General features: G+C 37.5%; 1 protein-coding gene across 1 annotated transcript in view; it reads left to right on the forward strand.

The window, feature by feature from the left end:
• Window positions 1-1,118: 1,118 nt before the first annotated feature.
• LOC107690627 (serine/threonine-protein phosphatase 6 regulatory ankyrin repeat subunit B-like) overlaps window positions 1,119-18,644 on the forward strand; it is a 25,095-nt gene continuing 7,569 nt past the window's right edge. Inside the window, exons 1-14 of the mRNA XM_016489006.1 lie at window positions 1,119-1,582; window positions 9,722-9,805; window positions 11,096-11,174; window positions 11,500-11,570; window positions 11,791-11,991; window positions 12,837-12,924; window positions 14,053-14,195; window positions 14,286-14,498; window positions 14,584-14,662; window positions 14,755-14,869; window positions 14,957-15,069; window positions 17,155-17,230; window positions 17,552-17,663; window positions 17,963-18,034. Of these exons, the coding sequence (XP_016344492.1) occupies window positions 1,556-1,582; window positions 9,722-9,805; window positions 11,096-11,174; window positions 11,500-11,570; window positions 11,791-11,991; window positions 12,837-12,924; window positions 14,053-14,195; window positions 14,286-14,498; window positions 14,584-14,662; window positions 14,755-14,869; window positions 14,957-15,069; window positions 17,155-17,230; window positions 17,552-17,663; window positions 17,963-18,034 (1,473 nt within the window). The 5' untranslated portion in view covers window positions 1,119-1,555. The remainder of the gene's footprint in view (window positions 1,583-9,721; window positions 9,806-11,095; window positions 11,175-11,499; window positions 11,571-11,790; window positions 11,992-12,836; window positions 12,925-14,052; window positions 14,196-14,285; window positions 14,499-14,583; window positions 14,663-14,754; window positions 14,870-14,956; window positions 15,070-17,154; window positions 17,231-17,551; window positions 17,664-17,962; window positions 18,035-18,644) is intronic.

An 18,644-nucleotide genomic window follows, 5' to 3' on the forward strand; every position in this document is an offset into this window, starting at 1 on the left:
TGATGTCATCCAGCAAAGGACAAACAAACTGATATTTGCTTCCAGGGACATTGTGGGCAAGTTCCTGTTTTCCATTTCTTTAAGAATGTAGAGCTGTCATTTATTAACTGTACAGACAATGAGACAAATATAGAACAGCAGCAAATAAACAAAAATGAAAGTTTTAAAAGCTCGTTTCATTATAGTGGCAAATTGCAATATTCCATCTAAATGTAAATCCTAGGGTTCAGCATGAACTTTTGCCAAATAAATGTGACCGTTATAAACCGTACAATGCTTCCTGACCTTAACACTTATGTTATCTGCTTTTAATCATTGACAGAAAATCGAATTTCAAATTAATCGAATCTTACTAAATTGCATTTTTTAAATAATTAGTATTCATCAAGCATTATGTTAGGACATTGCTGGGCAGTATACAGCCAATACAGTATATCTCTCATTACCTTTGAACAAGCTACAAAGAGAATACTTTTTGACATTATTATAAGTAATGTATTATTTCAATTGTAATTAAGAAACCTATATATATATACTCTGAAAGATGCGATATCTGTATTCTATGAGTAATCAGAGAAGGTTAGCGTACTGAATCATTTTAGCGAATCAGTTAGCTCCGATAGTTCGGTTCACAAAACGATTCACGTATTGGAGTCATCGCTCACTGTGACCGAATCATTAAACACAACAGATTAATTAGAATGATTCATTCGTGCGTCAGACTAGCGAGGGCATCGTGAGGCGATGATGATGGCTCTTCGGAAGAACTGACAATCCTGTGCATCAGATACAGAGGGGGAAACGAAATTACGAATCCTACTATGGTGATGCAATAGTTCATGAATATTAATTAGGTTGCGATGGCGTTCCTTCCATAGACTGTAAAAAACAGGTTCCTTCCTAATCTTCTCGAAGCATCCAGTCACACATCCTAATTTTATATTCACGAAACAGTAGTTAATTTATAAATCCGCAGTAGCGATCGTTCATTGGTCATCACAACAGCGCCCACTCTGACAGCGTCTGCCTTTCAGCCAATCGGTTGAAAAGTTGGGTACCGTATTAATATTCATAAGCCACGCCTTCGCCATAGTATGATTACGAAATTATCGAGGAAGCGGGGGAAGCATACGACAAACGCTGACTTCCTGTATTTTCTTTTAACGAATGAATACGTTACGCAGAACATAAGCGAGAGGGTTATAATATCTGAAAACGGTATCGCTGTGGATGCCACTGCTGTAAATGCGGATTGTTTACAGCAGCCCTCGCATCCTTTCCTCCCTCCCCTTTTCCTCTTTCCCGGAGCGCCGGAGCGCTGGTGGCGAGGCAGCGGCTACAGCAGCTCCCGCTGACCGAAGATAGCGCCTGCAGAGCCGGCCACGGCCGTCACATCACCCCGGGCCCCTGGAGGGTGCCATCCAGAGCAAAGCAGGAAGCAAGCTCATTGTGCAGCATCATTCTTCCGTGAAGAAAAGCGCACAGCCACTTCTGGATTTTATTCATCTTCACCTCCAGGTCTTTTCAGGAGTTTGGATGTGCAGTTTCACATGATATGGCTGTTCTTAAACTAGTCGACCAGGTAATTGCATACGTTTTTTTTAAACGCATGTTTTTGTTTGCAAAATTATCAGTTTATTTGGAGGATGGCATGCTGCTTGGATGAAACTGAGGGATTTGCCCACGATTAAATGTCATTTTCAATGAATGCACAAAATACAGAATATGATACTCCATATATAGGCTGTGGTTGCAGCTGAAACCGTATGATTCATGACAGCACATACAAGTGTGTTTTATATGCTCATGCCTGTTTCTGCTGTCACGCATTTTGCTTAAACGACATAATAGATCTTGTTGGAAGATTCTTGTTTTCCTGAAAGTCAAAAACAGCTACTTGTGCAATTTGTGCAAGTCGTGAATCTGATTCTACTTTGGAAATGATTTATAAGTAGGTATTTTTTAGTGTATGATTATTAATATGTGTTTTATCAACACCAGTGTAAGAATGTCGTTTATATTTAAGTGAGATAGAGTAGAGTAACAAAGTGAGTGTTGTTCTCATTTATTGCATAATTTGTGTAAGGAAAATGATCTGCTTTCATCTAGAGAGAACAAACTTCCTGCTCTCTGTTGGAGTGTGCATGATGCTGATGTTGATATGACTCCTAAATCTAATCTGCACACCATAACAAGTTTTTTGAAGAAAACATCCCAAATTCATATCATTATCAGCACACCTAGTCAGATTTCTGTTTTAACTGACTAGTGTAAGTTGCATACCAACATATATGGTTGAGCTCCACCCAGTTAAAGCTCAGATAGTCAAATTCCTTTTCTCACAAACATCACTGTTGTTGTTCACTTATTTGAAACGTTTGTTGTGACAGTAACAATAATTTAGTTTCACATTAAACTTTTGTGTTTGCAATGTAGTTTTTCTAGTTAGTAAAAGACTGAATTCATTGTAATCTGATTTTCATTGGTGATATTTTGAATGTTAATACTATACTTCACGAACTTGAAATTATATGTTACACCTTTTGATACTTGTCACCTCCACTAATAATTAGTTTAGTTTAGTCTACGTTTAGTTTTTCAGTACAGTAGACCTGTATTTCCCTAACGGTCATGTGATGCAGTCATATCTAGACACTATTGCAAATATTCTAGGGAGTTGTCCTTGCAACAAGTAACTCGATGTCAATCAGGGGCCCCATGGACTTCATGTCAGGGTCGAGAAGATTTTTCAGCTGTGAGACTGTAGAGACTAAAAAGTCTACTAAATCTTTGCACTATATGGTTGAAGCAATGTTTCTTATTCAACAACATATATATATATATATATGTTATATCTTATATAACAAGTGCAGCCATGGACAGCTTCATGTTGTTGATTGCCACAGAAAATGCCAACTCGTCCCTAAATTTGTAATAACAAACAAAAAATGTGTGTACAGTAATGCATTTGCAAAAAGGGCAAGAGATTCCAGAGGGCTTAAAAGAAGTGTGCAGCTCATATCTTTGATAGAGCACTAATTAATTAATTTGTTCATAGAAAATGTGTGTATACAAATGCATGATATTAATCAAGTATATTTAATTTAAGTCATTATTTTTACATTTACTGAACTGAATAATATTTCCTAAAGACTGTTCCAAAATGTCATTAATTGCAGTAATTTTATATATTTAGTTTTTCTCATAGTTTATTCTTTGTCCTAATATTTTTCTAAAATAAAAATATTTATGGGAAAAAGTTCATCTCAGATATGCTGTCAACTTAATAAAAAATAAATATTTAACTGAAATATTTGTAACAATTTGTTTTAGTATAATGATGATATAAAGGCCAATTATTTAATTTTAGAAAGGAAACTATAAATTTATTTTGCAGTTTTAATAATATTAAATTGTATATTTTCTTTACACAGTAATAATTAATTTTTATACATAAAAATATGCAGCTGCCTTCAGTGGGGTCCCTCACAAGGGGATCATCCCATTTGACTTAACATCAGAAAGTTTGTACTATTGATCAATATCAATCTTTAGTGATGGGACTACTGTTCTAAGTGAATGTACTTTGTGCTTCAGGTATACAGAAATCATTTATTTAAGTGAGTGGATTTTTCTCTGTCATGACAGGAGTTGAAAGACTGGATAGTGCTTTAACACATATTTAAATTTTACATTCATTCATTTAGCAGACACTTTTATCCAAAGCACCCTACAAATGAGGAACATCACAAGCATATACTGTTGGAAACTCTTGTGGCAATAAAAACAGTTTGTATTTTAACGTTTATACTGAAGCAGTGTCTTGCCGCTTAGACTTCCACTAAAAGTGCATTAATGTAAATGCATGTCTTGTTTGTTTTTACAGACCAAGACACAAGTTGAAATTATTTTTGGTGTGTTAACACCATGCCCCAAAAAGTTTTACTTGCATTAATCCCAGGACATTTATTTTGTAGAAGTTTATATGTGACACTAAGTGTTCTGAGTGCAGTAATGTTTACGGTCATTTTGGTCTTGTGTACAGTTTGATTTCCATACTTTGCCCCAAAGAGGAAAGGAACAGGAAGTTGTTGAATCTCAACATTCCCCTCTCATGCTTTTTCGTAGTCTCGGAGGGTTACATGACACAAGTTCAGAGCACACAAGATATAGAGAGGAAATAGAGGATAGTATGCTTACGGCTTACACATCAGTCATCGTAAGACTTTAGATACTTCTGTTATGCACTTCATGACAGTGTTAGGGTTTTACACTATTCATATTTTATTTTTACCATTCAGAAAACAAAGTTTAGATATTTTCAGTTTAGATTTTATCCAGAAGAGTGTTTTAGAGCTTGTTCACCAAACTCTATATAACCCCTAAATCAGATGATTTGCAGAATGCATGGTCTATCAAAAATTGTGATGTATGAAATAGCAACAGATCTTTTCTTCAATGTTGTGATGGACATATGAGTGAGATTTTCAAAAAGGAAAAAAAAAAACGTTTTGGTTCTAATCTATCAGTTGTTGTTTGGATGGAGGCAGATCTGAATGTGAATTTGCAGTCAATTGTAAGAAAGGGGATGTTTAAGTGGACTAAATGTTTGGAGAAGTCCGTTGTACGTCAGCAGAGAGAAGTCTGTTGTTTCACCAGAAGATCAAGTTCTGTTATATTGATTACATTTTACAAGGTCAAAAAACGTTTAAAAAATGTAATAACCTATGCATGGGCAAATTTCCATTTCATGCTGACTTTAAACATCAGGGGAAAAAAATGCTGTCACAAGGAACTAGATTTCAGTTTCGCAGTTCATTTATTGTGCGACATCGGCAGTTCCTCATTTTAGACTCATGATTCTTAAGGAGTCAGTCTGCTTTGTTTTGAAGAAGAGCCTGCAGTGCTCCAGTTGTCAAAAGTGAAGAAACCCCCAGCCCTCATTGGCTCAGAATGAAGTTTGGCTCACTTCTATTGGCCGTAGTGATAGACAAGGGGACTGGGAGTTGGGGGGAGGAGGTCGTGTAGCCTAATGCATGTCAACAATGGCTTCAGTGTTTGAGAGTTTGGCATGGAGCGGTGCTGGGAGGTCGGGGAATGTCCTCATTTGTGATGAGCTGTGTCCAGATCCCTGCTTGTGCCAGCGCTCAGCAATCTCGTCCCCAAGCTTTGCAGTGCCATAACACAGACGGCACTGTTGTCACCAGCTGTTGTGTTCTCTTTCCAGTGAGAGAAGAGCTGTGTGGTTGTTCATGCGATCCAGACAGAGGCAATATCTCATAGTCGAGAGAATTCAACATTGTATCCTCATAGATTCAATGCTCTCATAAAAGAGCTCAATAAGGATGGCCCAGTGCCAGTTCTGTGTTATTTTACATTCCTGATCTTGTGCATGTGATTTTTATTTGCCTTGCAAATGTAAACATTTGGTTTTCTATTAATTTATTGAAGGTTGTTGTTGTGAATTCTGCTGATTTAAATATGTCACCAAGAGAAGGAATCCTGGGGGTTCACTGATGAACTATTTATTGAAAATAATTTTAATATGATATCCCCTAAGAAAGTATATTAGCCTAGAATATGCTCAGGAGATGTTTCACCTTAGACTTGTTTCTTCTCAAATGTCTTGAGAGAAATAAAAGGAAACAAGTGAATTGAGACAAATCATAGTAGGCCTAAATGTGCGGCTAAATTTACAGTTGTTCGGTAATTTTTATGAGTGGAATCCGGGCCAATTTGATAAGAATCCATGCAATCAGGACATTTCACAGACAAAATTCTGTCATTTCAGTAGGAGGTCTAACATTCTGGAATTTTGCGAGAAGGCAAAAGGTTTCCCCAAGCAGATTTCGCAACAAGTTTGTCACGCAAATTCTCCCATTGACCAACAGAAAGCTGCTTTGTTTGAAAGTGTTTCATACAACACTACACCGTTGACAAGAGATTTTTTTATGCAACAAGTCACTGAACTCTCACTAATTTGTGATGGCACCTGAAGCATACGGATCTAAAAGATTTATGCTTCACATTGCTAAATAATCTGGTAAAATGTTTGATGTCATATTCAAAATCAAATATCTGACAATTTTATCTTTATCTGACAAATTTGTCTTGACAAATTTGCAACATTTTATGAATCTCGAATAGGGATGTAACGATTCACTCAACTCACGATTCGATTCGATTCGATTCACGGTTTTGATTTCACGATTCGATTCACGATTATTATAATTTTTTTAATAAAATTAGATTTAAGACAAATTATAAATTAAATGTGTCCTTTTATTATTGCTTGGACAAAATGCTGCACATTTTTTTGTGAAATTGAAATATAATACTATAATAATATACTAATATAGCACTTGCATATTACTGTTGAATCGATTTTCAACCGGCTTGCGGTTAATCGTTACATCCCTAATCTCGAGTAGGGTGATATGGCCAAAAAAATTATCATGATCATTTTTTTCATATCAGTCCATAATCCATATCGATAATTATCATGATAAAAGTCAAGTCTTTATTTCTTTCAAGTTTAAAGCCAGATTTGTGCTCCAAAGTGAAAGTGAAAAAACCAGACCATTAATTTTCCTTAAAGCTGCAGTCCGTATCTTTTTTTGGTTAAAAATGATCCGAAATCAATATTTGAGCAAGTACATAACCAGCCAGTGTTCAAAACTACATTTTGATGGCGGATTGTAATCCAGAAAGGATTATGTGTTTATGAAACACATGTGAATGAAATTAAATTATATTCCAGTTATAAATGTGCTTCTGATTACAGATAGGCTGGTATTACAAAGATTTGTATTTGAAAGAAATCCAGTTCGAAGGGAGCATCATTAGCTTTTTGGGTTAAAAGAATTTATTAATATGAGAATTTCATACAAGAGTATGATAATTAGATTAGTCTGTGCAGAAATTTAAATCTACACGCTAATACACACTATACTCATAGTCACCAATGCTGATGTTGTTAACTTTAATGTGAATAAATAATTCAATGCACGCAAATTTGTTCTTTACAGGACGGAGCGGGAATTGGTTTACGGCGAGCGTGAGCGGAATATTAACGGAGCGCTTGCTTGGGCGGTTAGAGCGACTGAGTGGAGCGCACGTCCATAGAGTGGAAAACGTAGCGGAGCCTTCGCTCACATGCTCTGCTCACAACCCACGCAAGCTAGATAATTCCGCACACTGCTGCAATTCCAGGTTTTCAAACAGAGATGGCGACAAAGAGGCAAAACGTATGGACTGCATCTTTAACAATATAAATATCTTAATAGAAAAATGTATTTGTTAGTTTTTGCATGTTCTAATGAGTGATATTAGTTTGAGATAATAGTTTGAACTTTGAGTGGATAAACGGTCCATGTGACACAATTCAAATAACTAGCACTCTTTCGTTCTGCTTTTGGTGCATAAAAATTACATTGAACATTTATCAACCTCTTGTTATCATTTTATCATGGAAAATTATTTTGCGATAATTATTGTTATCAATTTATCGCCCAGCCCTAATCTCTAGAGGAGGCACATGAGATTATTGGAACAAGCAGGAGACTTGATTTGCATTTGCTGTATAGAAGAAACGATTGAGATTGTAAAGAGGTCTCATTAATGAAATGATATATGGTATGGTGAGATGCATGAAAAGAAAAATTCATGAAATTGTTCAGCCATTGGTTCTTTTAGAGAGCTGAGTAACTTGAAATGACTAACAAAAAATGAATGATGGCTTGTGGCGAATTGGCACAGCAGAGATCGTTTTTTATGGATGATGAAATGAGTTTGAAGTGAGTGGGTGTGAGAGAGCCTGTTTCTGCAGCTGAAAATAGAGCAGATCTCAACAACACATCTCCTGTTGTCTGAGAGTTTGTTTGTATGTGTGCATATTAAAGAGAAAGTCATAGTGAAAGAAGCTATTCTTAGAAACATATTTTGAAATTTTTCATAAAACATGAACTTGTCTTCACAAAAAAGCCATAATGTGACTCTTTTGCAGATATAAATTCATATGGGGTTTACAAAGTATGCTGATATACCGGTAATATGTTAAAAGTCCATCCCTCTCTTTACAATCTCTGTCCTTACCGTTGAAGCCTGTGTGTTCATTTGCATGTTGGCCTGCCTGCATGTGTTCTGTTGTATAGCGGAAGTGAAAATGCTTTCCACGCTTCCTCTGTGTCGCTTCTGAGAAGGTGAAAAAGAGCAAAAGGAAGTGAGATGTGGGGGTCATTGCAGATAGAGACACTGGAAGTTTAGATGCAGCCAAGTTTGGCTCAAACCACCTCGGTGTTGTTATGCTTCTCTAATCCCACGCATGTGTCGGATTATCATGGTTTTCAATGCGCTGCCAGAAGGTGAAAAAGAGCAACAGGAAGTGAGATGTGGGGGTCATTGCAGATAGAGACACTGGAAGTTTAGATGCAGCCAAGTTTGGCTCAAACCACCTCGGTGTTGTTATGCTTCTCTAATCCCACGCATGTGTCGGATTATCATGGTTTTCAATGCGCTGCCATATAAATATATGAAGCTTGGCACTTGAATTTCAGAAAATAGCTGGCAAAATACAGTTTATAAATATATTTGGTATTAGTTTAGTCTTTAGTTGCTGCATAAACAAGGACTGAAGATGATAATTACATAGAGGAAACATGACTTTAATGACCACAGTGTGTGGTGCAAAGCTTCCTTGGGGTTCTTTGGGCCTCGATTTGGCCTCCCTGTAATGACGCCATGGAAATGGTGAAGGTTGTGTGGTTTTGCTGCCTAGTTGTCTGATTTGTGCTGAGAAACTGGTTCAAGAACTGATAATTTGAATGACAAAATTATTCCAAAGATATAAAACATAAAGTTTATGTAATCAGCACAAGGATAATCTAGGGTTCTTGTAGCTCTGTAAGTCTGTATACTTTCTGATGAAAATGTGGCGCTTGCCTTTTGCATAATTTTCCGCCACAGTGCTATGGTGGTTGCCAGGATGTTGTTGTATGGTTGCAAAAGCGTTCTGTGTGGTTTTTTTAGTGTGTTCCTATGCGGTTGCTAGGGTGTTAATGGGTGGTTTCTTGGGTGTTCTGGGTGGGTGCTAGCATTTGGGGTTTGTTCAAATCTGTTACCATAAAGGTGCAGTCGCATTAGAGAAAGAAAGTTCCGTTATCTGTAGTGTAGCAATGTATGAAGCACAGCCCACACAGAAGTGACTTTAACAACTTGAACTTTTGCTTTACTTTTACTTACTTGAACTAAATCTTTTGCTCCCGATTACAAGAATTTCTACAGAAATGACTGGATTTTGTCCATAAGAATTTGCCGAACAACAGTAAATGTATCCACACCATAAAGTAACGGTATGCAGTTTTGTGTGTTTTTGCAACTTTGGAGCCCCCTACAGTTAAGTGAATGGATTGCACTGTCGTAATTACAGTCGATAGCTGTACATTAGCATTTGTTGCTACTGTAAAGCAATCCACCCTTTTCGCATAATTTCGTACCTGCTCACTAAATTTACATAACTCCCAGAACAGACGTTTGAGGAAGAGTGTGGGAAAGAAACAGAAGCCATTCACCTTATTAGAACTTCAGAATGATATTGAAACTGATATTTAAAGGTAAAAATCTTACATACAGTTGATTTAAGTTTGAGCAATAGCACCAGTGATGCTTCATGCTTTTATTCCTTAATACCATCCATGTTTAAATAATCTCTTGTTTTTCACAGCCACCCCTCATCCAAGCCATCTTTAATGGAGACCCCGATGAGATTCGTGTGCTCATATGTAAATCAGAAGATGTCAATGCACTGGTATGGATCAGTTTCTTTTATTCTTCTACTCACACGACTAGATCTCATCTCTTTGTTTCTCGCAGCACAATAGTCGAGTAATCCTATGGACAACAGCCAGAGATTTATATACATTTGTCTCAGTAAAGGCAACAGGACACAAAACAGTTTTCAGGGCCATTCTTCTTCCAGAATATTTATTTATTCTACTTGTCTCACTGTGTCCGTCTTAATGGCTCCAGCAAGAATTAGCTTGCTGTCCGAATGTTTTATATAGAGCCGCTGGTCAAAGTCATGATTTCAGGCTGCATGTGCAAACAGGTTCAGACAATGGACACGTTGAGATGTCACCACCGCAAAGTGTATGAGCACATTAGTACACACTGACATCTCCATCAGTGATTGTAAAGAGCCACTCAATGCTTCTTTGTTGTGGATCGCATCGCTTGCAATGACAGGCAATCAGCATATTGCATTCAGAAGTGACCAATTCTCTGCAAAAACTGCAGTCCACAGTGTGACTTTGTACTATATGTACAATAAATGCCACATTCAATGGATTGACTGACACAATTGTCTTTCTAGTGTTGATGTAGCCTATTTCCTATTGAAACAGGAAGTTGGGGTGAGTCCTATCGAAGGGCTCATCTTTTTAAAAAAATTTTTTTAATTAGCCAATAGCCTTTTGTTTATGCCACAGCTGTCAAAATATGATTTGTTACTTGCTCTTGTTAGGTTGTTGTAGAACATTTGGTCTATTTTTGGATAAACCATTGTCTGTCATCTGTAAGAATTTATTTGAATTAAATGAATACTTTTATTTATTAAGGATGCATTAGAATGATCAAATGTTACAGTAGAGACATTTATAACATTACAAAATATATCCATTTCTAATAAATGCTGCTCTTTTAAACTTTCATCAAAGTATCCTTTGAAAATAAATAATGTACCCTATCAACGGTTTCCACAAAAATATTAAGCATCACAAAATTTTTCAACATCGCTTATCATAAGAAATGTTTCTTGAGCACCAAATCAGCATATTAGAACGATTTCTGAAGGATCATGTGACACTGAAGACACTGAAGAGGTGGCTGCTGAAAACTCAGCTTTACCATCACAGGAATAAATTACATTCAACATTTTACATTTTACAACAATTACATTCTTGTCAGCTTTTAAGAGTGCACTAGCATATTGATGGGTTCAAAGCTAATAGACATGATTTGATTTCATTTTTAACAATCTTTCCATCCTCTCTGTCCATGTGTCTGACTCTCCAGCTGTCTTTTTTTCATTCTCTCTCAGGACGCTGAGAAGCGAGCTCCCCTTCATGCAGCAGCCTTCCTCGGAGATGCTGAGATCACAGAGCTCCTCATTGTGTCAGGTAGAGCTGCTTTCTTTCTTTCTCTCTCCCTCCACTCCCTTCCCACCTCCCTTCCATAGTACCTTTACAGCATCTCCTATAAAATAAATGCATGTTCAAAACCCAGTCCATTAAAGGTATAGTTAAACCAAAAATAAATATTCTGTTATCATTTATACATGTCATTCCAAATCCATGTGTTTTTTTTTATTTGTCATGGAATGTAAAGGATGGTTTTAGTAAATGATGACAGAATTTTCATTTTTGGGTGGACTACCCCTTTACAAATACAGCATATAGAGCCCTAAATTTATTAAGGTTATTATTGTTTGATGTTTCTTTGTAGGGGCACGGGTCAATGCCAAAGATAACATGTGGTTGACTCCACTACACAGGGCAGTGGCATCACGTAGCGAGGTAGGATTAGTTGTTCAACACGCACTCACTTTTGAATAAGACAGATGTTGTTTAATGTTGTCACATAGCAGGATGCCTTTAAAACAATGCTAATCATATGCAGAAGCTCCTGTGGGATTATAATAGGATTTTTCCAACACTGGATGCCGATTGGTCAATCGTATTCCAGCTGGCCTGAAGTACACAATATAGTTCGTTGTTTTGCTTTGTACACATCTAGGAGGCCGTTCGCGTGTTGATCCGTCATTCTGCCGATGTTAACGCACGGGATAAGAACTGGCAGACTCCGTTGCATGTCTCTGCCGCCAACAAGGCTCTGCGCTGTGCTGAGGTCATCATCCCGCTCCTGAGCAGCGTCAACGTTTCAGATCGTGGGGGACGCACCGCCCTGCACCATGCTGCCCTTAATGGGCACACAGAGGTACTGCAAGTTGAAACCAAAAATTTTTGCTTGGCACATAGCAATACTACAGAGCCTCACACATGACACGCGGGAAAAATATATATATTGTGGCCACAAATAACAATTTTTTTTTAATAATATTTATTAATGTGTTTAGTTAAATCGTAGCCACAAATTACAAATTCATTCTCTCGTTTTAGTAAATTGTTGCCATGTTTTACTAATTAGCTTTTTCATTTTAGTAAATCATGGCCACATTGTCCTAATTCATGCTCTGGTTTTGATTGAATGAAAACAAGGGAACAAATTAGTAAAAAAAAAGCCACAATTTACTAAAATGAGGGAACAAATTCATTATTTGTGGAAATGAATTTTTAATTTGTGTTCATGATTTAAATAAAACAGAGGGCGAATAGTAAATTGTGGCCACAGTTGAACTAAAATGAGGGAAAAAATGAATAAAGCAAGGGAACAAATTCTTGATTCTTTAGAGCAAATTAAGTCGTGGCTACAATAAATATATTTTTGCCTCCATGTCATGTGCAGGGCTCTGATCATATTTTATTTCACTGCAGTTTGCAAGTTCAACGACTGAGACAGTGAAGGGTTTATATACAAATTCACATGGCCACTGATACAGACTTAATTTTGCTGCATTGCATTGTCAACATAACTTGAAATTTGCAGAATGCAGAATGGTTTAGAAAGTCATTATATAAACTGACTATATAAACTGACATTAAATTACTGACGCATTTTTGACTCATGCTTTACTGCCTATTGAGGCGGATACAAGCATTCTCTCCTCCATTTCTCTATCTCTTTCTTATCACTGTTATTCACTTTCCACTTTCTCTCTTCAGATGGTTAGCCTTCTCCTGGCCAAGGGTGCCAATATCAATGCCTTTGACAAGAAAGACTGCCGTGCACTGCACTGGGCGGCATATATGGGTGAGGGAACAATCCTATAAAAACTCTGACCAATATGTCTTTTCCAGTGAAACACAAAAGGAGCTGTTCACCCTACTTCCATTTCAATACAAAAAATAGTTATTGGGGACTGCCAAGCTCCAAAAAGGACATCAAATTAGTCCATGCTAATTTGGATGTACGATATGTATAATCTGCTGAAATTTTGTAATTGTTGTTTTGATGATGTGCAAGTTGGCATTATCAAGTATGGCACTCACTTTGCAAAAACACACCCTGAGAGTAAGAGAGTTATTTAGAGTTTTGTTACTGAATGAATCTGTGTTTTAAACAAATCATTTGAGTGCATAAACCATTCATAAAGACAGTCATATGCTTTTTGAATGAATCAACCATTTTGAATGAATCAGCTTTTTTGAACAAATCATTTGAATGAATGATTCACTGATATCTAAATGCCAAATCAGATGCCATCTCTGCAGTGCAAAAATAGATTTTGTTAGTGCTGGTTACATTTGATTGGTAACAGCCTATAGAATCTTATTATTCTAATTAAATTTGTTGATTAAATGTAAGAATTTGACATGAAAGATGATGCATAAATTTAATAAGGTTTGAAAAAAATGGCTGCTGTAAAGATTAAAATGCTCCTGGAAATAATTTCCATCACTTCTGCACAGAATATGAAAATCTTTGGGAGTCAGTTGTCCACAACAGGCCTAAACAAATTACCAGCAAAAAAAAAAAAAAAACACACTCAGCAAAATATTTTTAATTATCCTTATCAACAAAAAAATATTTAGATATCAATATTTGGCAATATCGTATTTGCACTTTCATATTGTTTTTTCTTCACTAAAAACTATCATATGTCTTCAGAAGACTTATGCTGAGACTTATGTTAAGTCATATGGAATAGTTTTATGGAGTTTTATTGTGCTTTTTTCTTCTTTTTGGAGCTTCACACTTTCTAATTTTGTTTTATGGATAAGAGTCAATATTCTGGAAAACAGCTCCTATTGTGTTCTACAGAAATGAGTCATATGGGTTTGAAACGACACGAGAGAGAGTAACTACTAACAGAATTTTCATTTTGAGGTGAACTATTTGTGTTTATGTTTTCATGAGCTTCTCTCCATACTCCTGCAGGTCACTTAGATGTAGTGTGTTTACTGGTGAGTCAAGGGGCCGAGATCAGCTGCAAGGACAAGAGAGGATACACACCTCTACACGCTGCTGCTTCCAACGGTCAGATCGCTGTGGTGAAACGCCTGCTCAGCCTGGCTGTAGAGGTACCCAGGATGCAAATAGATACATATAGAGAAGGGAGCATGGGAAAAACATCTAGTTTGAGCTTACTATATCATATGCTTTACTCATAGATAGATGAAGCCAATGCCTTTGGGAACACAGCGCTGCATGTGGCCTGCTTTAATGGACAAGATGCAGTAGTCAGTGAGCTGATCAACTACGGTGCTAACGTCAGTCAGCCGAATAACAAGGGCTTCACACCTCTGCACTTTGCTGCTGCGTCCACTCACGGTGCCCTGTGTCTGGAGTTCCTGGTCAACAGTGGAGCTGATGTCAACGTCCAAGTATGTCCATCTAGGACAAAACATTGACAGACAGTGCAAACCCTGTGTGCTTTATGCTACTAAACATTTCCTGATGTTTCCTCAGAGTCGTGATGGGAAAAGCCCTCTTCATCTGACGGCAGTTCATGGACGATTCACACGCTCCCAGACTCTCATCCAAAATGGTAAAGCTGTTTTTAGACTGCTTAAAGCCTACTGTTAGCCTGTGACTGATTTGCATGTACATTGAGAGTACAAGTGTGTGTTTCTGATACAGGTGGAGAGATTGACTGTGTCGATAAGGATGGAAACACTCCGCTGCATGTCGCTGCTCGATATGGCCATGAACTTTTAATAAACACTCTAATCACAAGTGGAGCTGACTGCACCAGGTTTGTCTCTGTCCTTGGATATTTATTGAAAATCATGGTAAATCATCATTTCTTGTTGTTTCTGATATGCTAATTCTTTCTCTGCAGAAGAGGAGTACATGGCATGTTTCCTTTGCATCTGGCCGCTCTGAATGCTCACGCCACCTGCTGCCGGAAGCTTCTCTCCTCCGGTACCGACTACACCACCGAATCAAGCTACAGTTGCACTACCTTAATATAAAATTGAAAACCTGGTGCAAATCATTTTTGGCTAAATACAAAAACATTATGACCTAGCGCTCATGCAGAATATGCAAGATTGAAGACGTCTCTGGATGTTTCATGATTTCATTCCTTTTACTCCTCCTCATTATTTCCAGTTCTTTCTATAGTACATTATCAATAGAATTGTCAATTCTTGCTTAATAAAAGTATAAGTCCTTGGCATGCTGAGTAAAAGTATTAAATTACATACTAGTGCTGTCAAATGATTAATCGCGATTAATCATTTGACAGCACTATTAAATACAAAAATCATGCTGAGACCAAACTTTGAAATGGTAGTGTATGTTTAAATTATTTTCTGACCTCCAGAGACCGGGTGTTTGTTGGAAAATGTTAGATTTCATTTCTTTGACCACAAATCACACCGGGTGTGGGATACTTTGAGCTCTCATTGCTCTCAAATCCATTTCCCTTAGAAAGCTTTTAGTCGACGAGAAGAGGCTTGGTCGACCAAAATTTTATTAGTCGTTTAGTCGCAGAAAAAAAAAAATCCACAGGAAGTGGCGAAGTCATGCAGTCTGTGACGGACAGATCGTTAACACTCACTGCAAGACAGATGGAGGCGCCAGTGTGGTCACTTGCTCTTAAAATACTCCGTCATTTTTGGTCATAAAGATAAGAATAATACATCCTTCGAATCTGTAAAGACTTTTGTTTATTTGTGTGCAACATAACAACAAAACATTGCACTTTTGCAAAATAATGGAAGCAAACAGGATGGGCTTTCTGTTGTCTCAGTCTCTGTGAACTTGAGCACGTCAAAAACAAAACAAAACAAAAAAACAACCGAATCTTTGTGTATACTTGCCTTACAGACATAAAAAAATATATCTATAGAGAGAAAAATCTCTACTTTCAAATGATCAATTCAAGTGGAAAACAAATATTCTCAGATTATGTAATCCATGTGAAACATGGATACAGGTGCATCACTTCTGCGGAGATGAAGATTCAGTATCGCTGACTTCATCTCTTAAGCCGAAACACAAAGAAAGCACTAGTTTATCAATAAATTATTAAAATGTTAATGCCGCCTCCTTACTGTTTTTGTGCTGTGTGCTGTGGCAAGCTATATGTGTGCACTTGAGCGCTTATTAGGCAATTACAGGCTCATTATTATGATTTAAATGGTTTATTAATAAACGAGTGATTTGTCAAAAAATCGCTTGACTGATGAATGACTACTAGTCAACCAGAAAAATCTTTAGTCGAGGGAAGCCCTAATAAAAAAAATAAAAAATAAACAGACATTCCTCCTCCATTCAGAGGATACAGTAGAAAAGTGGATTTGCCCCTCAGTTTGCAAAAATGAACATTACATTGTTTAATAGACTTATATTGGAGCAAGACATTAAAAGGGGTTTCATTGGAAAACTGCAGCACATAAGTCTAAACCATCCTTCACCCTAATCGTAGTTTATACTTTTAGCGGTGGGGCGGTGGAGTAAAAAAATCCACTATCCCCACATGAGTAGTTTACAGTGCAGAAATGGAGCTAGCTGTGGCCAAACAACATGTAATTGACCGTTGTAAATGCATGTCTGACCCAATTAAGTGAGGTAGACACAGGCAGCTGCAGTCCTTCAGCAGGTGAAATCGAGTGCAGTGCCAGTCCCCATCTCCAGAGACTGCTAGCAGCTACACTAACACATATATCTGTGTTACCATGGCAACCACAGGCTATTTTTAAGTCTCCTGTCATTGGGGTAGTTTATGTGCAAAGACAAGGGGTTGACGTCAACTTGATATGGCATACGGAAACACCTTTGTGCTTAGTTTAATTAGCTTAGCTGCCAGAATTCACCAGAATAGAGAATTTTGTGAATGAGTAATGAGATGGTAACCATAATATTTTTTATTGCATAATACATATATTATTAATAAACTATTGATTTATATAAGTATTTACTCGTTAATTACAAAATATAATATTCCGAAATATAAATTTATTTTGTACAACTTTAGTTTTTTACTAATTGTTAAGAGTTATTGTTGAGTAAGATTTGTGAGGTGTGTGTGATTTCACTGCAGGCGGCGTGTGGTCCTGGAACCAGAGAGTGACGGAGTTCAAGCTGAGAGGGAGAAGGAGGCAGCCCTGTGAGTTCTCTGGAGTTGAAGAGCAGAGCGGCCCACGTCTGCTCAGCCTCAATTCTGTGTCCCCCCTCCTTGTCTCACCGTCACTCGTGCTGTTTACATGTGTGCTGCTCTGCTGCCAAAACATTGGGTGTTTGTGTCTGCGTGTGTCTGTAACCTCATCATTTCATGTCTGGAACAACCTAAGTGTATTTTCCCTCTCTCCACTTCCACAGTAGTGCATATACATAACTTGACATGATCTTTTTTTTGCACTTCTTATGGTTTCATTTTTTAATATATGTATGTGTGTGTTTCAATATATATTTATATTTGTGTGTGCAGGTGTCTTGAGTTCCTGTTGCAGAATGGTGCTGCCCCATCACTCAAAGATAAACAAGGCTACAGTGCTGTTCATTATGCTGCAGCGTACGGCCACAGACACTGTCTGAAACTGGTGAGGACACAAATATGTCCAGCGAGTGCCTTGGGGCACTTCCTCCATCTGCACTCTACTGTCACAACTATATTAGATTTAAATGTGTAACCTAACATGCAAATGAATTTAGTCCAGTTTGTGGTTTCATTCATGTGTCGTAAAAACATGCCTGCAGTCTGTTGAACCTATTGTATGCCACCTGCTGGTGCAGTGCATATGTTTATAGTGCAAGAATGAATGTGTTCCAGTTTAATTCCGAATAGCTTTTGATTGAGTTTAATGAGAACAGCTGTAATTCAGATGAAATCTGATTTCAGCTTTTGGACAGAGATGAGAACCAACAAGATGAGATGGAGAACAGCCAAACCAGAAGCCCATTGCATCTGGCCGTGAGTCCAAATTTACACCTGTACAACCACACCCTAACAGCCACATAACAATATGCTAAAAACAAGTTATAACACCTTATCAATAAAATATGTGACCTTGGAGCACAAAACCAGTCATAAGTAGCACAGGTATATTTGTAGCAATAGCCAACAATACATTGTATGGGTCAAAATTATCGATTTTTCTTTTATGCCAAAAATCATTAGGATATTAAAGGGGTCATATGATGCGATTTCAAGTTTTCCTTTCTCTTTGGAGTGTTACAAGCTGATTGTGCATAGATAAGATCCCTGAAGTTGCAAAGACTAAAGTCTCAAAACCAAAGAGATATTATTTATCAAAGTTAAGACTCTGCCACACCCCCCTAAAGCGGCTCGTTCTAACACGCCCCCACATATCTACCTCACTATGTGGAAATATTTGCATAATGCCGCCCAAAGGTGCACGCAAAGAAAGAAGGTGTGGTTTCAGTAACCGCAGTTAGTGTTGAAGCAGCCATGTCAGGGAGACGCTGTGTGTTTCTAGGCGAAAGCAAAAGCACTTTATTTGGCCTTCCGAAAGTAGATGCATTTAGGAATCTTTAAGATTACTTACAACAGAACAGCAATG

Source organism: Sinocyclocheilus anshuiensis, unplaced genomic scaffold (assembly GCF_001515605.1).
Source record: "Sinocyclocheilus anshuiensis isolate Anshui unplaced genomic scaffold, SAMN03320099.WGS_v1.1 scaffold1709, whole genome shotgun sequence".
In the NCBI taxonomy this organism is placed as follows: Eukaryota; Metazoa; Chordata; class Actinopteri; order Cypriniformes; family Cyprinidae; genus Sinocyclocheilus; species Sinocyclocheilus anshuiensis.